Genomic DNA, 27,954 nt, shown 5'->3' on the forward strand with positions numbered 1-27,954 from the left:
GACCAGGTGATAAGTATAACTATACATATTTTTCAACATTCCTTATTTCCTAATAGTTATGTAACTTCTAATATTACCAGTAATAATGAATTCATATGATAAAATATTATAATAATGCATACTCTTATTTTGACGTTTTGTAGGTACCTATACTAGGTGTATTAATAGAGTACTTATTGACCACAATAAAATATTTTGTTGGCTGTAATAACCAGTTACGTTTTCAATCATTTGTTTCATCTTAATTTTGTTCATAATTCTCTAATTTACATAGGTACAAGTAATGCTATTATATTTAGGTATCTAATTAGGTATATACTTTTGCTTATAGTTTATCACTAAGACAGTTAAAACCAGGGGCGTGCCTAGAATTTTTTTGTGTATGTGGGGGGGGTGAACACCCAACCTCCCCTAGGCACGCCCCTGGTTAAAACAGTATTATATTTATAATATTATTTTTAATTTTAATTTTTATGAACCTGTTACTATTTCTAGTTACCTACTTAAATAATATTGAAGGATATTTTTGTATGCATACTATATATACGTACAACCGAATGTTTTGTACGTTGTTCCTCAACATTAATATTTCATATAGCTTAATTCTTGACATTTTAATTTATAATGATTTTAATTGTTATCATATTATAATGGGGAGTTTGTTATATTTATATATTTTTTACAATTAAATACATATTTAACTATAAATTGCTGGATAACAGTCATTAAAATGTTTTTCTGAGGTCAGTTGACCAAGTTCGCGTTGATTTTGTAGGATAAAAAATGTATAATACCTATACAATACAATATTATATTGTTATTTTTCTATCATTGACATGCAGATACGTTGGGAATATTTAAATTTAAACCAATGTCTGTATATAAAATACACCAAATATTTTATTTTTATAGATTAATTAATACACTAGAGAAAATTATAGTACCTATAAATATAATATTTTTTTTAAAGATAGCTTTAACAAGGCATTTACTTATAAAATAGGAGTTAAACATGTTTAGAACTTTAAAGGCAAAGTAGAACTCACTTGCCTACCTTTTCTCTTATTAATTTGATATAGTAATGAATGATTTGCAGTAGGTACATTGTAAAAATGTATTCTATGTTTGGGTATTATAAACCCGGTATTATAGAAGTTTATCATGTAGGTATCCATTAGTTACGCTATTTCGGTTTCAAAAATTATTTTACCTATCGATTAAACAAAGTTGTACAATACATACAATTTGGAATATTATTCTATACTTATATCACAGATAGTTATGTATTTTAACTATTTAGTTACTATAGGTTGTATGTTAATCTATATAGAAAGTATTTATTATAATATGTAATAGTAGCTATTTATTTACAAATTACAGATTTAATCATTTCAGTTAAACGTTTTGTTAACAACATTTACTATGTCTAAGAAAAAACGCATAATGGATAAAGACTGTTTTTCGTTATCGAAAAATTCAGTCAAAATTCAGGATAAATCAACAAAAAAAGTAAACATCCATCATGGGTTTACTGAGAAATCTAGAAAAATGGTAACAACCATATTTATCAAACTCATTCTCAACTTGTTTTATTGCTTGCTTTTATAGTAGTTTATACTAAAATGTTCCTTTATTTATTTATTAGAAAGAAGCAAAAAAAGACCGCGAATCTCGTGAAGTATTTCGTACAAATTTAGTGGATGAATACTCTAAATACCTAGATCCAGAAGATAATGTGGTATCGGACGAGAATACATTTTTGAAATATTATTTTTTCATTACTCAAGGTGCTGAAGCAGATGCTAATTATTTGGCTCCCATCGATCCACGAATAGTAAATGGTATACTTGGCAGACTGTCAATCGAGTATCAAAAATCACCATTTTTACCAGAATTTCAAAATGAAATACTTAACGTAAGCTTGCATAGAACTTAGCTGCAGATTTATGTAGGTACTTAGTTGAATCATTAGTGTAATAATGTGTTGAACATAGCCTCAACTAGACCTCTAAAACGAGAGGTGCTAAAACTGTTAATGCCTCACAGAAATCGAGTAACTTTTTAGTTTCATAATCATATTAAATAGATAATATAGGTAATCAACATAATTTTTTTGGGATTCATGCAATATTATGGTGTTTCACTAAAACAATTTTATAGTCAGGTATAAAAAATAATAACGGTTGCGAAATTTGATCTAGGAGTGCTAAAGACCTTTTTTCACTCTCCTAGTTTCGCCACTGGTGTTTTAAACAGTTTTTTATTTTAGCCCATATCTGCTATTGTAGAAATATTTTACTGATTGTAAATTTATAAATAAAAATATTATGAAAGTTATAGTCTATTGCATGGTAGGTTTCGATTATACCTCGTCATTGTGTTAAATTTGAATTTAATGATGAAATAAATCTAGGTACACAAAATATATTTCTGAGCGGAAACAATAATATGTTAGCCTCTATTTCTAAGGATATTCTGCAATATTTTATTTATATTACTTTCTAACATTATAATATGGTAAACATTTTCTGCTTACCTAATTATGGTCAATTCATATTTAATTTTGTCCATTTACACATAAAAATTATTTTTTACAATTTTAATTTAAAAAATATCTATTTATACAAAAATAGTAGGTATCATTTTAAGTTATTTGTTAGACAAATTATTATTAATACTATTTAAGATGTTCAATATTCATTTTACGTAAGTATATGAAATATAAATATTATATTGAAAAACATTAAAATTAATTGTACCTACGGTTTTTAAGTTATAATATTTTGTTTGTGAAAACTAGAATTTTTAACACTAAAAAAATTGTTGCCATGATGCATTTTTGATACTTCTAAATGGCTGTAAGATAATTATTATAAAGCAGAGCAATAAGAAGTTTTATACAAAATTTAAAACTTTTTAACCAATAAAATACATTTTTATCAACAAATTTAAAAATAAACTTTGGAAATTAAAATAGCTTAAAATTATTTTAAATATTTTTTAAGTTTTGACAATTAAAAGTTTTGAATTATAATAAAATATTAAAATTGTTTAAAAATAAAACATTATTGCTGGTACGTTTGAATTTTCTACATTTATACCTTTATCAAAATTTGGTTTTTAAATGCTCATTATAATAATAAATGTGATTTAATATATATTTTTTAAATTCTGATAAGGAAAACTTAAGAAACTTAAAACTTAAATTTTCAAACCGTAGGAATTAAATACTGACGTGCTTATAAAAATACATTTTAAAATTTAAAATTTCGAATATGCTAATACAAATATTTAAAGAAAAGTTTGAGTCTCTACAGTTATTTATTTTTGAATTCTATCTAAATAACAAAATCGATTTTGTCGAGGATTTTGTCTAAACGTTGGAATTGAGTAAATTTCATTTTTCATTATTTTTAAAATTAATCAGAATTTTTTACTTTTGTTTCACCAACGAATCAACTTGGTCCAGTTTAATACCAGAAATCACCCTTTAAATTGATGATTGAATTGAAACATTACCCATTTGTGGTTTCAAAAATCAATGATAATCACAAATATACACATCATAATAAAATCGTATTGATTTCGTTCCCCTTTACTTATAACCTAACACAAAAACAATTTTTCTCAACAAACACAATTTTTTACAAATATTGGTTGTACGCAGGAATGTTATTTGAAAGCAATGAAAGAGGCTGTCGTTGCATATTCATTACATGATGTATACGCGATACATAATAAATTACCGATACTAGATACTCCATTGCGAAAAGAACTTCGAAAGGATAGTGCGTTATGGAAGAAATCAATGGGACGTGCTGCGTCGTTTCTTCGAGATAATTTGCATCAAGCTAATCCTTTGATAGCTGAAATGATCAAAATTTGGCATAAGAATTTTGAGTATGTCTACATAAAAGGAATTATTATATATATAACTGTTTAAGATCATAATGTTTATTACCATTTAGTATTGAGAAATTGTTAGCGTTTAATGTCTCATTTAGTTATTAAATAAATAAAAAGTTCATGTATATATTAGGTACGTATACTGATTACATAGTAAAAATATCAACATATTTTTTTCGAACACAAATAAATTTAGGCAACAAAAATTTTAAATTAATTATACGTCATTTATTTATTGTTAACAGGCCAACCCAAGTATTTGATTACGCAGAAATGGCGGCCAGAGGTATTTTGAAATATACTTTACCCGAATATATGGTACATGTACGGAAATGCATTGCTGATGCCAGTGTTATTCTGCGGATTAAATGGTTTGATAGTGTACAACAACTATTTCAACAAGTAACTTTTAACTCTTGAAATAGATATTTTTTTATTGACGACTACGTTATTAAATTTTGAAGCATCGTGATTCAGATTAAGGGACGCTTTTAGATTAAACATTTGATATACATGGTTGTAACTTTATTTGTCGACTTTTATGAGTCGAATTTTTAAATGATTATGAAAAACTAATAAAAAACAGTGATATTAATGAGTATTAATGTAAACGAAATATTTTCAAAACTTGTTAGAAATTGTTATTAAGTGTTTATGTGAGCATTATATACATGCATGATAAATTTTTTCAAATATTTTGATTCATTTTAAGCTATTTATATAGACCCACATTGTCCACCTTTTTAATTTTATTTTTTTTTATTAGTTTTTATTAACTATTTAGTTCAATAAATTACATTATATTTTTTCAATAATTTTTATTTTATTTTTAAAATTAACTTTTATATTAAATAGTAAATACTAAATAAATGTTTGTTTCGAGTAATTATTCGTTTATGATGTATACCTAACTTGTAATGTAAGTTCTAAGTGTATGTACTATTTTGATCGAAAGTGAAGGTAATTTATATTATTACTCCAAATATTTTATCGTCAACTAGGTAACACCTGCAATCATTCATACTAAATGATACTTATTGAAAAATATTACATTATTTTTTTTCTAGACCAAACTTAGTCGTTTCATTCCAAAGAAAGATAACATCAAAAAGCAAACTTCATTTTATAATTGTGTTGCGTATATTATGAAAGTAAAATATCAAGAGTATGTATACAAAATAATGGAAGAATTTACTGACGTTATGTGCAATCCTAAAGTATAAAACTATTTTATTAATTGTTTATAATATATTATATTGCTAATTATTTTATTAATTTTTGATCTAGACTAACCCTGGATTTATAACAGATTTAATATACAGAAATTCAATGTTACAATTTTATCCTACTTTCAGAAAAATTCGGGATTTTATTATGTCTATTTATGATCAAATCAGAGAAATGGTTATGAATTTGGAACGCCTTGAACATAGATTATATAAGGATTATCCTTATACTAAAAAAATTTTACAAGTATATTTTTGATATAAAAACATTTTAGGTAAAATTTTAACTATATTTGTATCTTATAATATAGGTCAATATAGATATGAATGTAGTCAATAATCATCGTAAAAAATTAAGTTTAGTTTTGGATGATTATTGGGTATTACCAGAATTAGTTATACATGATTTAGATGAACATCTTTATTTAATTAATGGACAAGCTCAAGATGAAATCGATAAATTTCTATCTACTGAACATACAATTGAAGAGTATAAAAAATATGTTATTAAGTATCATACAATTTCTTTAGATATTCCAGTCGATGTTAGCACAGAAATAGAAGTTGGAATCTTTGAAGTACATCGTAATGATACGATAAAGGCTTTATGTAAGCAAGCAGAAAAATTGAAAAATATGATAGTCAGTCGAATGACAAGCACATATTTAGCAATAGGAAAAAAGTAATTTTTTGATGTCTGTTGTTTACAATTTTATTTATGATTCTAAAAGGATAAAGGAATGTATTTGTTTTTTCTATATGATACATTAATTGTTTTATATTCTTTAGGCAGATAGTGTTTTTAAAATGTCGAATACTTAGTTTTATTAATTGGACATTTTTTTGTCATCTCAGAAGTTAGCATTTTCCTTTTAGCTTAAAATCGTTTTGTGCATGATGATAATTTATCCTTACATAATTAAAGTTTAGAATTATAATGGATTTATTAATATCTTAAAATTTAGTATAAAATATCACTTATAATATTCGAGTTAAGTATGTTCCATTGTTTTAGATTGAATGAAGAATATGCAACTTTACAAACTGTAGCTCTTACTCCACCTAAAAATACTAGAGAGCTCGTGAATTTAAAAAAATATATAAAAGATGTAAAAAATAATATAATTCCCGAGATGGAGGAGCGGGCTAAAGTGGTGCTATCTTATGAATTATTTTTATCAGACTACACTTTATTGACAGGCGTGGAACTAAAACAAAACGGAAAGACTTTTCAGTGGGTAGAACTTATTAATTTTGTTTTTGCGGAAAATACAAAAATGATTGAGCAAAAAACAAAACAATTACAAGATTTCTTATTAAATCGCATCTATAAATTTAAAATTGAACTGGAAAATTTTCAAAATCAAGTTGCCGAATTTAAGCAATTCGGAAACGTAGAACTGTTATCTGTATACTTGGAAAAGGCAAATAGTCTAGATAATAAGTTAAATAGTGCTTTGAGTACCATAGATGGATTTAATGAAGAAGAAAAACATTTTGGATGGAAAGAAAGTTCATATCCCCTACGGAAAACAGTTAAGTTACTTGTATTATATTAATTTGTAAATAGGTGTCTAATGAAATTTGGTTATTAAGGTGGCAGATGCTTTAGCTCCATATAAAAAACTCTATGATAATTGCTCAGAGTTTTTAGAGAATTATGATAAATGGATGAATGCTAAAATATGTACTTACGATCCGGAACAAATTGAACAAGATGTCACCATGTATTATCGTAACATTGTAAAATTGGAACGTACTTTTGTGGATTGTCCTGCACCTTTAGCGATTGCTATAGCAGTAATTAAACATATTATTTTCTTTATTTTTCAAACAAAACAAGTGTTTATAAAAAATATATTTGTAATAGGTAAAACAATCAGTTGAAGCATTTAAAGAACATATTGCAGTAGTTCTGACTTTGGGAAATCTAGGTTTAAAAGATCGCCATTGGGAAAAAATATCTGAAATAATTGGGTTTCCCTTACATCCCAACCAGAATCTTACATTAGCAAAAATTATGGATTATAACTTGGATGAATTTGTGCCGAAATTTGAAGTAGTCAGCGATGGTGCATCCAAAGAAACAGCTTTAGAAAAAAAATTGCATGCGATGGAAGAAGAATGGAAAGACTTATACTTTACTCTAATGCCACATAGGTTAATTTATTTATTTTTAATTATAGTATTGTACTCAACAAATATTACTACCGATACTTTACATTTTTAGAGATTCAGGTACTCATATATTATCCGGTGTAGACGATGTGCAACTGTTGCTTGATGATCATATACTAAAAACTACAACCATGAAAAATTCACCATTTATAAAACCATTTGAAGAGAATATCAAGTAAACTATTTTTTTTTTTTATAAACGTACGAATTTCTTATTTAACAATATGTTTTTTTAATTTATTATCATTTTAATTAGAAATTGGGAATCAAAATTACATTTGTTAAATGATATATTAGACTACTGGATTAAAGTCCAAATTACTTGGATGTATTTAGAGCCTATATTTTCTTCACCAGATATACAAACTCAAATGCCTGAAGAATCCAGAAGATTTAATGTCGTCGATAAAGTATTTATTTGTTGTCGATAATAAAACATTTGATGTACTCCACAAATATTCTAATTTTAGGTTTGGAGAGATATGATTAAAGAAGCACAAAAAATAAAAAAAGTTATATTGTCTATAAATATTGATAAAATTTTAGATAAATTAAAGAAAAGCAATAGCTTATTAGAGTTGATTCAAAAAGGCCTCAATGACTATTTAGAAAAGAAACGTTTATACTTTCCAAGATTTTTTTTCTTATCCAATGATGAACTTCTTGAAATCCTATCTGAAACTAAAGATCCAACGAGAGTACAACCACATTTAAAAAAATGTTTCGAAGGAATTGCTAAGTTAAAATTTACCGCGGATCAAGATGTTATTAGCATGATATCTAGCGAAGAAGAAATTGTTCATTTATCAATGGTTGTGGACACTGCAAGAGCTAGAGGTCAAGTTGAAAAATGGCTTGTAGATCTAGAAATATCTATGAAATTGACTATTCGTGAAGTAATCGAAAAAGCATTACTTGCATATAAAAATACTTTAAGGCAAGAATGGGTCATTCAATGGCCTGGACAAGCTGTCTTAGCTATTTCTTGCACATATTGGACATCTGAAGTCACTCAAGCTATTTTACGCTATCCTCGAGGTTTACCACGATATTTGATGAAGTGCAATGATCAAATAGACAAAATAGTCAAATTAGTTCGAGGGGTTTTATCTGTACAAACACGTTTAACTTTAGGTTAGATTTTAATCTAAATAAATAAAAGAGTAAAATATTTATTTATTTATTTTCATAAAAGGAGCTTTAGTTGTGACGGATGTTCACGCAAAAGATGTCGTAGAAGATATGGTTAAAAAAGATGTTCATAAAACAAATGATTTTAATTGGCTTTGTCAATTGCGATATTATTGGATAGTAAGAATATATCAATTTGACAAAAAAATTATTAATAAATAGTTGTAAATATTTTAGGAAGACAATTTGGATGCATTTATGATAAACGCTTCTTTAAGATATGGTTACGAATATCTTGGTAATTCTCCAAGACTAGTAATTACGCCACTTACTGATCGTTGTTATCGTACTTTATTTTGTGCTTTACAATTAAATTTGGGAGGTGCGCCAGAAGGACCGGCTGGTACTGGAAAAACAGAGACTACTAAGGATTTAGCAAAAGCAGTATCCAAACAATGTGTCGTATTTAATTGTTCAGATAGCATGGATTACATTGGTTTAGGAAAGTTTTTTAAAGTAAGATGAAGAAGTATAGAATACAATAGAATTGTAAATAGGACATAAAAATTTAAAAATTATTATTTCGTTAAGGGTTTGTTGTCTTGTGGTGCCTGGGCATGTTTTGATGAATTTAATCGTATTGAATTAGAAGTACTATCAGTTGTTGCTCAGCAAATATTAACAATTCAACGTGGTATACAAGCAGATTTATCTAGAATACATTTTGAAGGTTCTTCGTTAATATTAGATAAAACTTGTGCTGTATTTATTACTATGAACCCTGGATATGCTGGACGTTCAGAATTACCTGATAATTTAAAAGTAGGTATCATATTATATAAATTGGTTGAGTTATATTTTTTTTTAGATTTTTAGATGACTTATTTTAAATTATATAAAATTATTTTATTAAGGCATTATTTCGTCCAGTAGCTATGATGGTACCAGATTATGCACTCATATCTGAAATTGTCTTATACTCTCAAGGATTTAATTTAGCCCGGTCGTTATCTGTGAAAATAGTGGCGACTTATAAACTGTGCTCTGAACAACTTTCGTCACAGAATCATTATGACTATGGTTAGTAAAATCGATGGAGTAAAAATCATCAAATTTGTATATCAAATAAATATATAATCGTAGGAATGAGAGCTGTGAAAACAGTTTTAACAGCGGCTGGTAATTTAAAATTAAAGTATCCAGAAGAAGATGAAAACATACTTATTTTGCGGTCCATTAATGATGTCAACTTACCAAAATTTCTTGGCCACGATATTCCTCTTTTTAAAGTAAAAAAAAAATATAGTTTAAGTGTACATATTAATTATTTTATGGTGAAATATATAATAAATTGGATGATTCTTTTATGAAAAACGGAGCAAAAACATAAAAAAAATCGTAGCTTTAAATTTTTTTGGTTAATTTAGAAACTTGAAATTAATAATTATACATAAAAAATAAAAAAAATAGTTTTTGAGAAAATAAGTGTTTTACCTTAAACGAATCATCTTGTATTATATAAATATGATTTTTCTTTAAATCTTTAGATTCAAATATTTTAACTACCAGTATAACATTAATAGTTATTGTACATAGGTGTAGATTAGTAGGTACAAACCACAATGTAATGTTAACATTTTATAGTATAAATCAAAAGTTTACATAAGTAAAATTATACAGTTTTAAATGTTATAAAAACTATGATTACCATTTATTTTCAGGGATTAGTATCAGATTTATTTCCTGGTATTGTACTACCACAACCAGACTATGAAATATTAAATATGTGTATTGAAGAATCGTGTACAAAATTAAATCTTCAGTGTACACCATACTTCTTGGAGAAAATACAACAAATTTATGAAATGATGATTGTAAGGCATGGTTTTATGATAGTAGGACTACCATTTAGTGGCAAAACCTCAGCATATAGGGTACTTGCTGGTGCATTAGCAATTATTGAAGAAAAGGTATATTAATTAATTATGTAGAAACTAAATTATATACATGAGTTTCCTATTTTTAAATCTTTTAAACCACGAAAATATTACATTTCAGTACTTAAATTTATATTACTTAAAAAATAGTAATCAAGCAAATACTTTTCCATAATTATTAGTAATCCCAAATTTGTCATTATGCTAGTTTACATAAATAAAATAATTAGTTTTCTTAAAACCTACATGGATAACTACTTCACTGTTTAAATACAGTTTCTTAATATCCATTCAAAGCTTTTAATATGGACTATATTAGAATAAAAATTTTGCTTTTTATTAGAAATTAATGGATGAACATAAAGTTGAAATTATGGTTATTAATCCAAAGTCAATAACTTTGGGTCAGTTGTATGGTCAATTTGATATGATATCACATGAATGGTTTGATGGTATTATAGCTGTTGGATTCAGACAATATGCTTCATCTGAAAACTTGAATAGAAAATGGTTATTGTTTGATGGTCCAGTTGATGCGATATGGATTGAAAGTATGAATACGGTACTCGATGACAATAAAAAACTTTGCCTGATATCTGGTGAAATCATTCAACTTGCTAATACGACTAATTTGATATTTGAACCAATGGATTTAGATGTAGCATCTCCGGCAACGGTAAACAATTTTATAACATGACAAATTAAATTTGTCAAGTTTTAATTGTTCTTCAAAAATACCGTAACATAATTTTCCTTATAGGTATCTAGATGTGGAATGATTTTAATGGAACCATCTGCATTAGGTTGGGAATGTTTAGTGCAATCGTGGATTAAAAAATTATCGTCTAACATAACCTCACATTACAAGCAAATGTTGCAATCACTTATTTTGAGATTTAGTTATCCAATTTTATATTTTATAAGACGATATAATATTACAGTAAAATTTTTAAAAAAATAACTATTATTTGAACTTGATGTTATGGTTTTTATTTAGGAAGTTTTTCCCTCCAATGATTCAAATCTTATTAGATCATTAACAAATATTTGTGAAACATTTATGGATTTATATAGTGATGAAGAACACATGAAGACAGTTTCACAATCTGATCTTAGAGCTCAGCTTGAAGTAATTTTAAATTATATCTAAAATGGTTTAATTAAATAAAAAATTATATTTTTTAGGGTATATTTTTTTTTTCGTGTATTTGGTCAATGGGAGCAACTCTTGATGCACAAAGTCGAACCAAATTCAATATTTTGTTTCGAGCGTTATTGGAAAACAAATTTCCTAATAAAGTTTCCCGATCTTTCAAAATACCTATTGAATTATGTTCTTCTCCGAAAAAATCTTACATCAATTTTCCACCTAAAGAATATTCAGTCTTTGATTATAGATATATCCTAGAAGGACAAGGAAAAGGAGAGTGGAAGTTGTGGTCAGACTATGTAACAGAAGCACCACCTATACCTCAAGGCATACCTTTCAATGATATTTTAGTGCCAACAATTGATGTAATTAGACATCAAGTAATTATGTCAATGTTGATTACACATCATTTACCAATGATGACCGTAGGAAAAACTGGAACTGGAAAATCAACATATACCATGGTAATAAACACATTGAAAAATAAATGTATGTTTATAAAAATATATTCTTTAATGTTGTGTATATATTACTATTTTAGAATTACTTATTCAAAAAAATTGATAAAACTATATATCAATCATCGTTTATCAATTTCTCAGCGCACACATCAGCTAATTTAACACAAGATATAATTATGAATAAGTTGATCAAGAGAAGACGAGGGATATTTGGTCCTCCAGTCGGTACTAAGTGTATTATCTTTATTGATGATATTAGCATGCCTCAAAAAGAATATTATGGAGCTCAGCCACCCATTGAACTCTTAAGGCAATTCTTAGATAAATTTCCGTGGTATGATCGTAATGAGCTCGTCCCAATGACTCTTCAAGATGTATTATTAATTTGTGCTATGGGCCCACCATCAACAGGAAATTCAGTCTCTCCAAGGTTTAGTCGACATTTTAATGTTGTTGTTATAAATGAGTTTGATGATCCTACAATGGTATCGATATTTAGTAAAATACTATTGTGGCATTTAGATACAAGGTTTGAAAGTTTTAAATATCTATAAAATAAAAATTGACTGTTTTGTGTTATAATTTATTTTTCATATTTAGAGGTTTTAGCAGAGAGTTTGACTCGTGCATGCATCAATTAGTTAATTCAACATTGGAACTTCATAAAAAAAGCATCATTCATTTACTTCCAACGCCTTCCAAATCGCATTATTTATTCAATTTGAGAGATTTTTCAAAAGTCATACAGGTTGGTTCAAAATTTTAACTACATATTAATAAAAAATATCTTGTGTTTAATAACAGGAATATTATTTTAAGGGAGTTATGTTTTCTGTTCCCGAAACTATTGAAGATGCTATTGCTATGAAACGACTTTGGATTCACGAAATTCTCAGGGTATATTATGATCGATTGGTAGATGACTCCGACTGCTCATGGTTTTTTAATAATCTAAGTGCAGTTTGTAAAGAGATTTTAAATGAAAATATTAATGATATATTCAATCATTTAATCAATGGCCCGAATGAAACTGTAAATTTAATCATAAATTTATCAATAAATGTATGAATTAAAAATAAAAATAACATTTATTTTTAAATTATAGATTGGTCAAAATGAATTACGACAATTAATTTACTGTGATTTTTCCAATCCTAAAGCTGATACTAGAAATTATATGGAAGTACATAATTTAAATAATCTCCGAATAATCGTTGAAGGATACTTAAATGAATTTAATAATATGAGCAAAAAACCCATGCATCTAGTTTTATTTAGATTTGCTATTGAACATCTTTCAAGAATTTGTCGAATTCTCAAGCAACCTCGAGGACATGCTTTACTAGTTGGTTTAGGAGGATCAGGCCGACAGTCATTAACAAGACTTGCTGCTCATATATCAGAATATGATTTATTTCAGGTTCAAAAATTAAATTTTTTATTTATTTTTATTTTACATTTACTAATAATATAGAAGTTTTAATTTAGGTACAAATGACACGTTTATATGGAACTAATGAATGGCAAGAAGATTTAAAAAATATACTAGGGCGTGCAGTATCTAGTTTAGACCAGCATGTTGTATTTCTATTCAACGACTCCGAGGTAAATTGTATTTATTTATTTTATTTACTACGACAGAAATTATTAAAAATTTTAATAACTATATTAAGTTATTAAAGTAATGAAAAGTAATGTATATCAATGTCCTCCGTAATGTGGAATTAATGAGATAGTGAGATGTTAGGAAACTGAATTAAACACTAACAATGATGTATGAATGGTATCAATCAAGCCATTTAACAAGAATTTAGTGAAATTTAATTTGGCTCCATAGAGCGGAAATAGAGCTTTAACTTTTTTAGAACTTTGAGATAACGTGGTCTATAGCAATCACAAGTACATAGTAAAAAAAACCAAGGGGGGATCCCTCCCCCTCCCGTAAATACGCCACTATTGCTGATATTCACATTTTCCAACCATCATTACGTGGGACAAGCAACTTAATTTAGTTGATTCTCTTATCTACTACTATGAGTGGCGTACGATCATGTGGCAAGAACCTCGCTCTTCGTGATGAATACAAAAAATCCAGTGATCGTTTGATATTTTATGATAAACAGACCATTACATCGAGACAGTTGTTTACTCTACAGACTACAGAGTACAGTTTAACTTGTTATCTACTAGGAACGTCCCACATTTCTTACGCTTAGTAAAATTTTCAAAACATCTTAACTCTTTTTGAGTTTTAGCTCAAATTTCATTAAAATTCGCCAAAAGCACAAAAATGTACAAATTATTTTGCAGTTTAATAATCTATAAAAATAAAATGTTAATTTTTTATAGCTTAAGTTTCAAATTTTATTATAAGGTTTGTCATAACTAACTCATACGTAATTCATACTAAAACTAAGAGATTTAAAAATATAAATGAATAATTTTTTTTTATTCACTTAAATTCAAAAATTAGATAAAGTTACATATTTAAACGATGAATAACAACCGTCATTATTTTTTTATAATTAAAAAAAAATATTTATTGGGATTTAAAACTTTTACATGTACAATAAATTTTAATTTATGTAATGATATTTTTAAGATAATAATATGTAGATAAATTAATAATTATAAACAATATTTATAACATGAACTCATCACATTGTTTTACAGTAAAGTGGTATTAACTCAAGAGCTAATAACACAAATATAAAATTGTTTAAGTATTTTTATTATTGTAATAATTAAATAATAATATTTATAAATGCCATGTTAATATGTTATCATCAAAAATTAAATCAACTTAACATAATACTAAAAGTAAAATTAATTAATTATGTAACAATAATACAATATCAAAAATATACTTAACATCATAAAATATAATTTTGTTAGAGTTAGACCATCTTTGCTTAAATTTGTTTTTTCATTTACAAATATGCAATGATATATTAGAATTATATATTATTATACAATTAAATTTAAATTAAGCATACCCACTAACCACTAACCGCACAAGACCCACTACTTGCTTACCTTTTTAATAGTATTTTTATGTTTAAAATTGTTTTCATTAAAAATATGGTTTAATATTTGTTTAGATTAAAATGGAAAGTATGGTAGAAGACATAAATAACTTATTGAATTCAGGGGAAGTACCAAATTTATATACAACAGATGAAAAAGTAGAATTGTGTGATAAAATTCTTGTTATAGATAAACAGCGTGACAAATCTTTACAGGTATATTATTATAATCTTTGAATATTTTTAGTGGTTGCTATTCTAAATAATCTAAATATAAGTGGTAATGAGAATATTTTTGGAGATCTATTCATAACTTTTAGACCATTTTTTTTAAACTACTAAGATTAATATCTTCTAATATTAACTAATAGGTAACTAATAAATTAAAAATATTCAGAACTTACTATTCATATTGTAGGCAAATTGCCAAAAACCTAAACCCTGCTATATAGTATAGGTATACAACTCAATAATTAATATTATATAATATAATATTGAGAAAGCCTTACTTAAACTATATGATAGTAGTTGCCACTATTTGTATGTGCAATGTTTTATTTTTTAAATAATAAATATTGTTATTTGTATTAGACTGATGGTAGTATGTCAGCTGTATTTAACTATTTTATTCAAATTGTGAAAGAACAACTGCATGTAGTATTAGCATTCAGCCCAATTGGTAACGATTTTCGAACAAGAATAAGGAAGTTTCCATCATTAGTACAATGTTGTACAATTAATTGGTTTCAAGTAAATATTTTATTTCATTAATATTTAACACATAATACTGTTATACGTGTTGGACTTTGTAATTATTAAATATGATGAATAATACTCTATTAATATTATTTCATATTTATCAACCTCTTTTTAATTGTTTATATTATTCATAACATATATTTATAAAAAACTAACCTAACCTACTAAAAATAAGAATTATCTTAAATTTTTATTTTTATTTTTATTTTGACTATTTGTTCTATAGTCATTACTCATTACTCATTAGACAATGCTAGATTAAATTATTCAATTGCGTTTATATACAGAATTGGCCATCAGATGCTTTGTTGGCTGTAGCAACAAATTTCTTAGATGCAATTGATTTAACTGAACATGAACGAAGTGTATGCGTTACCATGTGTCAAAAGTTTCATTTATCGTCTCAAAATTTATCTATGGAATTTGAAGTTAGATCACAACGTAAAACGTATGTTACACCTACATTATATTTAGAATTGATGTCCACTTTTAAAGATCTTTTAGGGAAAAAAAGACAGTAAGTTTTATTAATTTTAATAGTTAATTGTTTATGATATCAAAAATAATTTTATTAGAGAAATTTTGATGGCCAAACGACGATATGAAGTAGGTTTAGAAAAATTGCAAACTGCTGCTGATGATATATCAATAATGCAAGAAGAACTAAAAGATTTGCAACCAAAAATAATGGTTGCAGCAGCAGAAGTAAAAGTTATAATGCAAAAAGTTGAAAAAGAAAACCAAGAAATTTCCAAAGTTAAACAAATAATTAAAAAAGACGAAGAAGAAGCTCAGGAAACAGCAGAGGGAGCTCAAAAAATCAAAGACGAATGTGATGCTCACATGGAAGCTGCTAGACCTGCATTAAATATTGCTTTAGCAGCGCTAAATACCTTGACACCTAACGACATTACTTTTGTTAAGTCTATGAAAAATCCACCAAGACCGGTAAAATTAACTATGGAAGCTGTTTGTATCATTAAAGATGTTAAACCTGAAAAAATCATGGATCCAACTACTGGAAAAACATCAGATGATTATTGGGTAGCATCGAAAAAACTGCTAAATGATCTTAAATTTTTAGAGCATTTAATAAATTTTGATAAAGATAATATTCCACCAAAAATAATGAAAGTTCTCAATGAAAAATATATAAATAACCCGGAATTTGACCCAGAAAAAATAAAATACGCTTCGGTAGCTGCTGAAGGATTATGTAAATGGGTAAGAGCCATGTCAAGTTATGATGTCGTAGCAAAAGAAGTTGCACCAAAAAAGTTAGCACTTGCAGAAGCTGAGGCAGTATATAATAATGCTATGAGCGCATTAAATAATAAACGTGAACAACTTGCTGAAGTTGAAAAAAAAATGAAAGCTGTTCAAGATGATCTTGAAGAAAATGAAAAAAAAATGAAAGCATTTCAAGATGAAGCTAATTCTGTGCAAACGAAACTTCAGCGAGCTGAAGAGTTGATTGGGGGGTTAGGTGGTGAAAAGCAACGATGGGGACTTATGGCGATAGATCTTGGAAAGTCTTATTTAAATCTTACAGGTTAATAAGACAATTCAAAAAAATAATTGTCTTCGAAAAATTGTAATTAAACTTATTTTTAGGAGATATATTATTAAGTTCTGGTATCATTGCATATTTGGGTCCATTTACTATGGATTTTCGAAATAAACAAATTAAAGAATGGGTCCAAGATATTGTTAATAACGATTTAGTATGTGCTAAAAATTTTCAACTGAGTACTGTACTAGGAAATCCAGTTGACATTAGAGCATGGAACATAGCTGGATTACCTACAGACTCATTCTCTACAGATAATGGAATCATTGTCTCGTAAGTTAATACTTTATTAAAAATTAGTAATAGTTACGGTTAAAGTTACTTAAATTAAGTATATATTATAATTGATAATTTATGATTGATTTATCGTTTCTTCGTAGAAATTCAAGACGATCAGCACTTATGATTGATCCTCAATCTCAAGCAAATAAATGGATAAAAAATATGGAAGCAGATAATTCATTAAGTATTATTCGTTTCACTACTCCAAATTATACAAAAATATTAGAACATGCTATAACCAACGGAACGCCAGTAATAAACTATTTGAAAAATATACTACCATTATGCTTACCATATATCTATCATAATAATTAATCACATAAAAATTAAAACAGGTATTGTTAGAAAATATTTACGAAGAATTAGATCCCGTTTTGGATCCTGTGTTATTATCTCAAGTTTTTATATGTGGAGGTACATATTGTTTAAAATTAGGAGAAACAATTGTTGAGTTTAACGATAGATTCAGGTAATTCCATGTTTTATAATTAACATTTTATCATTGCAACGATGTATAATATATTAATATATATGTATTAATGACGTTATTATAATGATTACAATTAGGCTTTACATTACAACAAAGCTTAGAAATCCTCACTATTTACCAGATATATCAGTTAAAGTAGTACTTTTAAACTTTATGATAACTCCAATTGGTCTTGAAGATCAGTTATTAGGTGTAGTTGTTGCTAAAGATAGACCTGATTTAGAGGCAGAAAAAAATCAACTTATAATACAAGGAGCTGAAAATTCTAAGTAAAAAAATAAATTTAATATTCTATTTGCGATGGTTATAACTTATAAATTAATAAGCATCGTATATGTGCTATTTGTAGATCATTAAAAGATATTGAAGATAAGATTTTGCAAGTTTTAAGTTCTTCCGAGGGTAATATTTTAGAAGACGAAGAAGCTGTTAATATATTAAGTTCGTCAAAAATTCTTGCTAATGAAATCGAAGTTAAACAATCTAAAGCCAAAATTACTGAACGAACGATTGACAAAACTAGACACCAATACAAAGCTGTTGCTACATATTCAACAACATTGTTTTTCATAATTGATTCATTAACTAACATCGATCCAATGTATCAATATTCATTAACATGGTTTATAAATTTATTTGTTATGGCTGTAGAAAATAGTCCGAAGCATGAAAAAATTGAAGAACGTACAAAATCACTAATAAATTATTTCACTTATTCTTTGTATGTGAATATATGCAGAAGTTTATTTGAAAAAGTATTATTCAATTTTATTTTAAATTTAAAACTATTTAAAGTAATTAATTAATTATATTTTATAGGATAAACTTCTATTTTCATTAATTATGGCTATTAGGCTATCGACAGAAATCAATCCAGAAGAGTGGCTTTTCTTTTTAACTGGAGGTATAAATTTAGATAATCAAATAATAAATAAAATTAGTTGGCTACAAGATATAAACTGGGATGAACTTTGCAGACTAGATAACCTACCAAAATTTAAAGTATGTTTAATTTTTCAGGTTTATTATTTAAGCAAATATACTAAAAATTATTTTACTCAATATACCATATTCATACCTATGTCCTATATATATATATAATTATTTGTATTTTATATTGTTTATTTAGGTCTATATACATATTATATAAATTTTTTTAATTTTAAGCAGTAAGTCGTAATACGACACTGTCAATTATGAATACCAACAAAGTAACACTACTAACAAAACAAACTATTACAAACACGTAAATAAATAATTTATTACAGGCAAAAACAAATACAAATGTTTTAAAAAATTAAATAGGAAGGATCTAGCTAATAATACTATAAATGACTAAATGTACCTATTTAATAAACCACTGGAAAGTTGTACTAGTTAATAACTAATTTTTATAAAATTATATTAATCGTAATTACACTGATTTCAGTATCTAGTATAGTGTAAACGTTGCTTACAATTTCAGTTGTAAAACGTTTAATGTTTTGGGTACTGGGTAGGTACCTAGGTATAGATATTTTAAATGACACGATTAAGTTCTAATAATATATAATTACATTTTGTATTTGTTGATATTAAACTAATATAATAATAATGATAGTTTTATATATTATTTGTTAAATAACAATAAAAAAATTGTTAAAATAAAATAATATAGTTGGTTTTAGGTGTATAGGTAATGTTTTCTGAAGTTTAATCATATAAATGTAATCTTAACGAATTTAGCTAATTTAAACATAACAAGCCAGCTCCTGGGAAGTTTTTATTTAGAGAAAATCACATTTTTTTTTTTTTTTTAATATTACGTTTTATATTGAGTGAGAAGTACTAGGATTACGGTCTGTTTAATCATTTTTAATCAATTTGCATTTAGTTTTAATTGCATGTTCAAAACATCGGCCACAGCCGTTATTTAATCTAAAATTTCAAAATTAAAGGATATAAGAGCTGATTTTGAAAACAATGAAGATAAATGGAAACAAATTTATGATTCACCTGAACCTCATTTGGTTAATTTTCCGGAACCCTGGAATACGAATTTGAATTATTTTCAAAAATGTATAATATTACGGATTATTAGATATGATAAAATATTGCCTGCAATTCAATACTTTATATCAAGTAATTTTATAGAAACTTTATTATTAATACAAAGTATAAATTATATAGGTTTTATTCTTATTTATAGATGAATCAATTTTGGAAAGTAAATTTATTGAACCGCCGTCGTTTGATTTGGCTGCATCTTTCGAAAGTTCAAGTTGTATAACTCCTTTAATATTTATACTAACTCCTGGTGCTGATCCTACATCCATGTTAATTAAATATGCTGATAAAATGGTAAATTTAATTAAGTACTATAATTTTTATAAAACAAACCTTATCTATATGGCTTGAAAGTAATAAAAATTAGGGAAAATATTAAATAATAAAAAGTTATTCTATATAGGCACTTAAAATGTGTCGAGTATTACTTGCCATTAAATAAATCACTGTAATAGATGATGTGTTAAATTTGAATTCAATGAAAATTCAAAAGTAATTTGCATACGAAAAACGGTACTGAGTGGAAACTATTTGTCAGTCTAACTTCCCAAATATATTTATATTGCAACTATAACGTAGTTTATTTAGAGATAAATAAGTAATACTTAGTTCAAAATTAAACCTGCAAATATAGTTTGAAAATATAATAATATGAGTACAATTTTCAAGTTTTCACTAGTAATTTTGAATTACACTAAAATAACTTACTTAATTATATCTCTATTCTCTAAATACACTATTTTTTTTAAATGTGTAAAATCAATATATTTTTTAAATATTTGATTGGATTCAATGTTTAGATGTAAATAATTAAACATTTGAAATGTATGAAATTTTTGTTAAAAAATAATTTGTAAACTTTTGTAACAAAATTAATTTAAAAATTTAAAATTCCTTCTCCTCCCACTCACCAAAAAAAAGACTCATTCCTACCAGAAAATGTATTAAAGTTGAGGACTGAAGTACTTATAAAAAGTGGTGATAACTGATGTATAGTTTCATAAACTATAAACATACAAAAAATAAAAATAATATTAAAATAACTGCACATCATTATTCATTATAAATTGAATTGTTCCACTCAGAATCTAAGATTTTAATAAAAAAGTTTATTCTGAATCTTTTTAAAAATAATTGTAAATCTTTAATATTAGTATTATACGCCTTTATACCGCACTTTTTATGATTTAACTTTTAAGTGATTGTTATTTTCAGGGCTTTGGATATCGTTTAACATCATTATCTTTAGGTCAGGGTCAAGGTCCTATAGCTACTAGATTAATTGAAGAAGCAACAAGAACAGGCAATTGGGTATTGTTGCAAAACTGTCACTTAGCTAAAAGTTGGATGCCGGAACTTGAAAAAGTTAGTCTATTCATCAGCTATTTTTATATGAAAAATATAATTCATAAATTCGTCGTATATATTTTCAATTTTATGTTATATTGAAATAACTTATAAAGTTATTACTTTATGAGATATAAATAATAACAATAGTCAGTAATGGTCGGTTATTATATTATAGTTCATCTAATTAAAATCACAGTTAATTATTTTAATTTTACCTTTACATTATACATTTATACTTATTTAGATCTGTGAAAGTTTTTCGGTTGAACATACTAATTCTGAGTTTAGACTCTGGCTCACGTCTTACCCAGTGGAATATTTTTCCGTGTCAGTACTTCAAAATAGTGTTAAGATGACTAATGAACCACCAAAAGGACTTCGGGCTAATATATATAGGTATTACTAGATATATTTAGATATATTTTTTAATAATTGTATAATGTATATATATATATATTATTTAAAATGTATTTTTCAGGTCATTTACTAGTGACCCGATTACAAATGAAGAATTTTTCGAGGGCTGTAAACTGCAAAGCGTAAGTTTTAAAAAATTGGTTTTCAGTTTATGCTTCTTTCATGCTCTGGTTCAAGAACGTCGAAATTACGGTCCAATCGGATGGAATAGACTGTACGAGTTTAACGAAACCGATCTTAGAATCAGCGTTCTACAATTACAAAATTTTCTAAATGAATATCCAAATGTCCAATTCGATGCCTTGCGTTATCTTACCGGTGAATGCAACTACGGTGGACGTGTAACAGATGATTGGGATCGTCGTTGTCTGACCACATGTCTACACAAATTTTACACTAAATCGGTTATTAAAGCGAACAATTTTAAATTTGATAAGACTGGTAAGACAGTGATTAAATTTTAATGAGATAATTTTTTTTATTTTTGCGCATGTTACTAATGTATTTATACTATTCTAGGAGTTTATTGTTGTCCTGATTTAAAAGAATATGATCAAATCTTAGAACATATTCAAGGATTTCCATTAGTCACTAAACCTGAAATTTTTGGTCTGCATGAAAATGCTGATCTCATCAGAGAACGTCAAGAAAGCGAATTACTTCTTAATTCCATTCTTAAGACAGAAGTAAATTAATTAATAGACAATAGTTAATAGTTTTTTTAATTTAAAATCAATTATAACTGATTTTTTAAAATATTTTAATTTCCACAAAGGACCGAGTGGTAAGTAAAATTAACATTACCTACTATTAAGCTGTAAAATCGTTCATTTAATCATACTAAAAATATAACATAACTAATTAATTGCTTTTATAAGAGTAGATGATACAGATAATATTTATAATCACCTGTCATAATTATTAACTTAAATGTTTTTATTTTTCATAACCATTGTTTTACCTATCTATTTTATTTTATTATGCTGCTATTTTACATCTTAGGATTTATGGGAAAAATGTAGTAACGTAAGTATTAGCTATGTAGGTACTTACTATTAATTTTAAATTTTAAATAGTTTACTCTAAACACATAACTGATTTGAATCATAGTTTAGTGGCACCATATTTATAAAAATTAAAAACGGGACAAACGAATGTAGCTCAACTTAAAAAAAAATATATTTTATGTATAGATTTTGTTTTTAAAAATATTTTGGAGATAATGTGTATAATGTATTATGACATAAGGTAATCTGTGACTAATATAAAGGGGATTATTAATGAGTTATAACTTATAACAAAATATTAAAAGTTTAGATGGGTGAAATGAAGAGGTCGAATAGATACCTCACAAAACATTGGTTTATTACTCCGTTTACCTAAACTTTAAATATTTATAATAATTTTAAGTTATAATAACTCATAAACTACTCTCCAAATTTCAATTTTTATGTATCGAAATACTTCAAAAAAATATTCTGCTTTAGAATATAAAATTAAAAATGTATCTTTTGATTCAAAAAAATTAAAAAAATTTCGTTTTATTTTGACTGAAAATTAAGTATAAAACGTTTTTTACAAAAAGTTAATACATTTTGTTGTAATAAATAAATCGCTCAGTATATTATATCAATATTGAATAAATTTATATTTAATCAATGCTATATCCTCATTAAATTATTTAAATTTAAATTGTTTAAACTAAAATGTTTGAATAGTTAAAACTTTAAAAGATAGCTAAAAAAAAAATAATATATTATAATAGTTTAAACATTAATGACGGTTTTATATTATTTTAACATTTAATAACTACATTTATATACATATAAGGCTATAGCATTACAATATACTGAAACAGAAATAATATTTTTTTTAAATACTTACCTATTTTTGTATTTTATAAAATACCATTTATTCTATTAGATATTTTAGGATAAAATAAAATAATTTAAAACTTACGTAAAAATATTAATATTTCTATAACAATAACTATACATTTATTAACACACACACCATATCTTACCTAATCATAATCGTCATAATAATAGTATTTAGCTAAAATCTCTCCTAACATAAAAAATTACATTAAGGTATAGATATTTATTAATCACATAATAAAATAAAAAAAATATGAAATATCATATTTGCCCACCAATAATCTCAAAATATTTATAAATTGATAAAAGAGCTTTTAAGAATTCCTAGTTTTGGTAGCTTTAAAACAATTTTTTTCGTGTTTATTTTCTTTTCTCTGATTCAGTTCCACTAAGGTACTATTTCGTTTCAACCAGTCTATCAAGTATCGATATTGAATGTAAAAGGGAATAATATAAGTACCTACTAAATTTGTTACTGTTTAATATCTTTTTTATTAATTTTTAACTTATTATACGTATTAATACTTATACGTATTTATTTTTATAGTGCATACACATATTTTATATTTAGGTAATAGGTACCTATATAGTTTAAAACATTTTGACTAAATTACAAAAGATATCAATAATATTATAATTATATATTATTGTTTGTTGTGGTTGTTTACAACAGTCATCTTTTGGGGAAAAATAATATACAAAATATTCTAAAGTCAGACATTTTTCGAAAATAATGCCTAGTAACGACATGTCTTATAAGAAATGTATCTAATTGTATACTTTTTCCAACGAGAGAAGGAACTCTCCGCGACACGACGAAAGTTGGTTTTGACATGTATGTCTTATGGCTGGGGGTCATTCTGTTAATTTGTCCGACACCAAGAATGTTACCATTTGAGACAGCGATTGCTTATAGCAAAATATATTATATTATTAGTTTAATCTAACTATTTTTTATTTTTTATTATTTTTTTTATTTAATACCAAATTGACATTGACATTCTTATATCAACTATATTTAGTAGAAACAAGACATATACATGTACCAATGTATCTGCATGTAGTGTAGATACTCTTTAGTTTTTTTTTTTGCGGACCTTTGCTTAAAATAGTCAAAACCCAGTAATCAAGATCGATTCCCCTATGACAACTACACTGTACGATTTAATTAATGCGACGTTAATAAAAAAAGTTTGAAAATGCCATCTCCTACAGATATATGCTATAATACATTTCCTACTCCTATTACTGTTGTGTTACGCTCATTAAATATTTAAATTTTTAATAGATTAATTAGATTAGTAGATTACAATTTTTTAAAACATACTTTTTTGTTAAGAAAACTCCAGATAAAAATAATTGATATAATCTTTATGTCAATGTTTATAGTTAAGTTTTGTGGTTTTAGGATTCGAAAACTACTGGCGCTAAAGGAGTATCGTCCGAAGACTTAATTTTAACATTTTCCATGGACATACTCAATAAGTTGCCAAACAACTTTGACATAACACTAGCTCTGGAAAAATATCCTACTACTTACAATCAGTCTATGAATACAGTTTTGGTGCAGGAAATGGGTCGGTTTAATAAACTATTAGATGTCATTAAATTTAGCTTGACAAACTTACAGAGAAGTGTAAAAGGTACTATTGTACTTGATATTTACAATATTGTTAAACTTGATTTACTTATTGCATACTTTTTTTTTTTATTTACATTTATCCATAATTTTTATTTAAAAAAAAAAAAATGTATATAATATATATTATAGGAACCTAACATTAATATTTACAGAAAACAAATTCTTAGTTTTGATCAAGTATAATACTTAAATCATTATTTTATGTCTAGGATTAATTTTAATGTCTAACGAACTAGAAGAAGTTTATCATAGTATCTTAATAAGCAAAATTCCAGTTGTTTGGGCTAACAGTTCATATCCATCACTAAAACCACTGGGAAGTTACATTAAAGATTTTTTGCAGCGAATGGCATTTTTACAGGCAAGTTAATTTAATGATTATAATATCATTTATTAATTTGAATATTAAAAATTTAATTTTTTTTAGAAATGGTACATTCACGGTATTCCAAATTCATTTTGGATTTCCGGCTTCTATTTTACACAAGCATTTTTAACTGGATCCCAACAAAATTTTGCAAGAAAGTTTCAAATACCAATAGATTTGTTGACCTTTGATTATAAGGTAAACTGTAGACTTTTAAACTTACATGCATATTTTAGTACAAAACAAAGTTGAATGTACAAATGAGGCATATAGTCCCAATACCATAAGTATCTACAATTAGATCAGTTTATTATAAACTAGTGATAGTGGTGGTAGTACCTATTCCCAATATTTTAAATAATTTAAAATGTAATCTAAATTTTAACGATTATAAAAAGAATAAATGGACAAGTCACTTGAAAATTGTATCTAGGTACATACTAGATATATATCAATGCTTACCTTTAAACACAAAATACATTTTTTTTGTTACAATTTAAAACACTTTAATATTATTCATTTAACATCCTATAATTTTTATTTACACATACTTATAAATTATAATATTACAACTTATAAAAACAATAACTAACCATGTATCTTTAACAGAATTTAATATTATAAAAACAATATCTAAATGGCCGACATATAAGTACATAATTTTCTGAATTCAATTATAGAATGATTTTTTTTTGGTTAGAAATTTAAAAATAATTTTTCATATTCAAAATAATATGCTTCTTTATATTTTTTTTGTAAAACAAATAAATTAATTATTTTTTTGATTCCACCAATCAGTTATGGAAATAATTTGAGACAAATTTAAAAATTATTGATTTTGTTTTGTTAGATTTAAAAAAAACTATATATTTTTATTTGTATCTACTTTCTATTATATATCGACTTACTTCTTGAGAAGTAATAATTACGGCACAACTTTCTGTTATTAATATAAAAATTTATTTATTTGTCAAAAAGGGATAACTTAACAAAATAAAATTTTTTTTAAAGATGTACTTAGAATAAAAGTATCTAGATACAAGATATAAATAAATCAAGATATTACTCATGATAAAATTTTTCATAAATAACTTAAAAGATGCATATACTATGTTTTAAACTCAAATAACAATACCCTAAGTCAGCAATCAATTTTTTCCAAATTTTGTTTCTTATTATAAACAACAACCGATAAATATCTTTCTGTATAAAATGTGAACTATAAGCTAATAGCTAAGAATAATGAAAGTCATTCCTAAGAACATGACATAACCTAACATAGCACTTGATATATGTATTAGTCACACCCATTTTTCGCCGTCTAATGTAATTCTTAATTGAGTACAGAATATGATTAAATAATTAAATGTGTACTAATTGGTAGTACAGTTAACTAGGTTTAAGTAAATAAGGAGTTCAAGTTTATCTTTATTGTGAATTGTGACACATAAATTAGATACTGATTAATTAATGACATCTTCAAATTTAAAAGTTATTAAAATATTTTATGAACTATGAAACTCATTACATTATGGAGCAATAATATAGAACATAGATTATCACTTCCTGTTTTTTAAGTAGTGGTAGTATTGTTTTTAAAATTTAACTGTATGCATAAAACTATGTTTCTAGATAATGGACAGAAAAATGATAGTGAATTCAGCTCCAGAAAATGGTGTTTATGTTTATGGACTATTTTTGGATGGAGCAAGGTGGAGTAATAAAAAATCAAGTCTCAAAGAATCAAAATCAAAACAACTTTACAATAAAATGCCCATCATTCACATGATACCAATAAAAAAAGAAAATTTAAAATTTGACACTGTTTATTTGTGTCCAATGTACAAAACGGCTGAGAGAAAAGGCACATTATCTACTACAGGACATTCAACTAACTTTGTTATTGCTTTATCAATACCAACAATTAAACAACCAGAACACTGGATAATGAGAGGAGTTGCTTTATTGTGTCAATTATCACAATAAATATGTTAACAGAACAATGAATGTATTGAATTTTCAATAATATATGTTTAATTTTTATTTGAGTACACTTTTTTATAAAAAAAAAATACTTAGATATTCAACATTATAGGTTATTATTAGTAGCAAATTGAATTTAGTGAGAATTTTTTTTTT

The 27,954-nt window shown here is 25.9% G+C and overlaps 1 protein-coding gene across 2 annotated transcripts; it reads left to right on the forward strand.

Moving 5' to 3' along the window:
- Positions 1-1,270: 1,270 nt before the first annotated feature.
- Positions 1,271-27,858, forward strand: LOC114120956 (dynein axonemal heavy chain 7-like). 2 transcript variants are annotated; one of them, XM_027983075.2, is made up of 50 exons: positions 1,271-1,551; positions 1,646-1,915; positions 3,668-3,900; positions 4,152-4,308; positions 4,974-5,123; positions 5,194-5,379; positions 5,444-5,814; positions 6,148-6,667; positions 6,729-6,932; positions 7,003-7,292; positions 7,363-7,485; positions 7,567-7,720; positions 7,781-8,444; positions 8,506-8,621; positions 8,679-8,957; positions 9,033-9,263; positions 9,356-9,521; positions 9,585-9,730; positions 10,163-10,411; positions 10,722-11,054; positions 11,139-11,318; positions 11,376-11,507; positions 11,564-11,992; positions 12,070-12,518; positions 12,590-12,737; positions 12,809-13,021; positions 13,095-13,409; positions 13,478-13,594; positions 15,091-15,231; positions 15,607-15,765; positions 16,062-16,291; positions 16,350-17,326; positions 17,389-17,617; positions 17,725-17,878; positions 17,962-18,095; positions 18,194-18,385; positions 18,466-18,871; positions 18,936-19,118; positions 20,054-20,237; positions 20,305-20,456; positions 21,378-21,527; positions 21,757-21,908; positions 21,991-22,370; positions 22,449-22,615; positions 22,705-22,713; positions 22,932-22,955; positions 25,215-25,449; positions 25,658-25,809; positions 25,876-26,013; positions 27,448-27,858. In XM_027983075.2, the coding sequence occupies exons 1-50, from the start codon at positions 1,423-1,425 to the stop codon at positions 27,799-27,801; spliced, it is 11,856 nt and encodes a 3,951-aa protein (XP_027838876.2). In that variant the 5' UTR covers positions 1,271-1,422; the 3' UTR covers positions 27,802-27,858. The 2 variants fall into 2 exon arrangements, with proteins under 2 accessions (XP_027838876.2, XP_050065838.1); XM_050209881.1 differs by lacking the exons at positions 22,705-22,713; positions 22,932-22,955.
- The last annotated feature ends 96 nt before the right edge of the window (positions 27,859-27,954 follow it).

This window comes from Aphis gossypii, chromosome 1 (genome assembly GCF_020184175.1).
Source record: "Aphis gossypii isolate Hap1 chromosome 1, ASM2018417v2, whole genome shotgun sequence".
Taxonomy (NCBI): Eukaryota; Metazoa; Arthropoda; class Insecta; order Hemiptera; family Aphididae; genus Aphis; species Aphis gossypii.

Bases quoted from the DNA above. Each gene is read 5' to 3' on its own strand.
- LOC114120956 (XM_027983075.2), top strand. From the start codon at position 1,423: ATGTCTAAGAAAAAACGCATAATGGATAAAGACTGTTTTTCGTTATCG. The intron at 9,264-9,355 runs GTAGGTATCATA...TATTTTATTAAG, and splicing joins AATTACCTGATAATTTAAAA to GCATTATTTCGTCCAGTAGC. The intron at 13,595-15,090 runs GTAAATTGTATT...ATATTTGTTTAG, and splicing joins TTCTATTCAACGACTCCGAG to ATTAAAATGGAAAGTATGGT.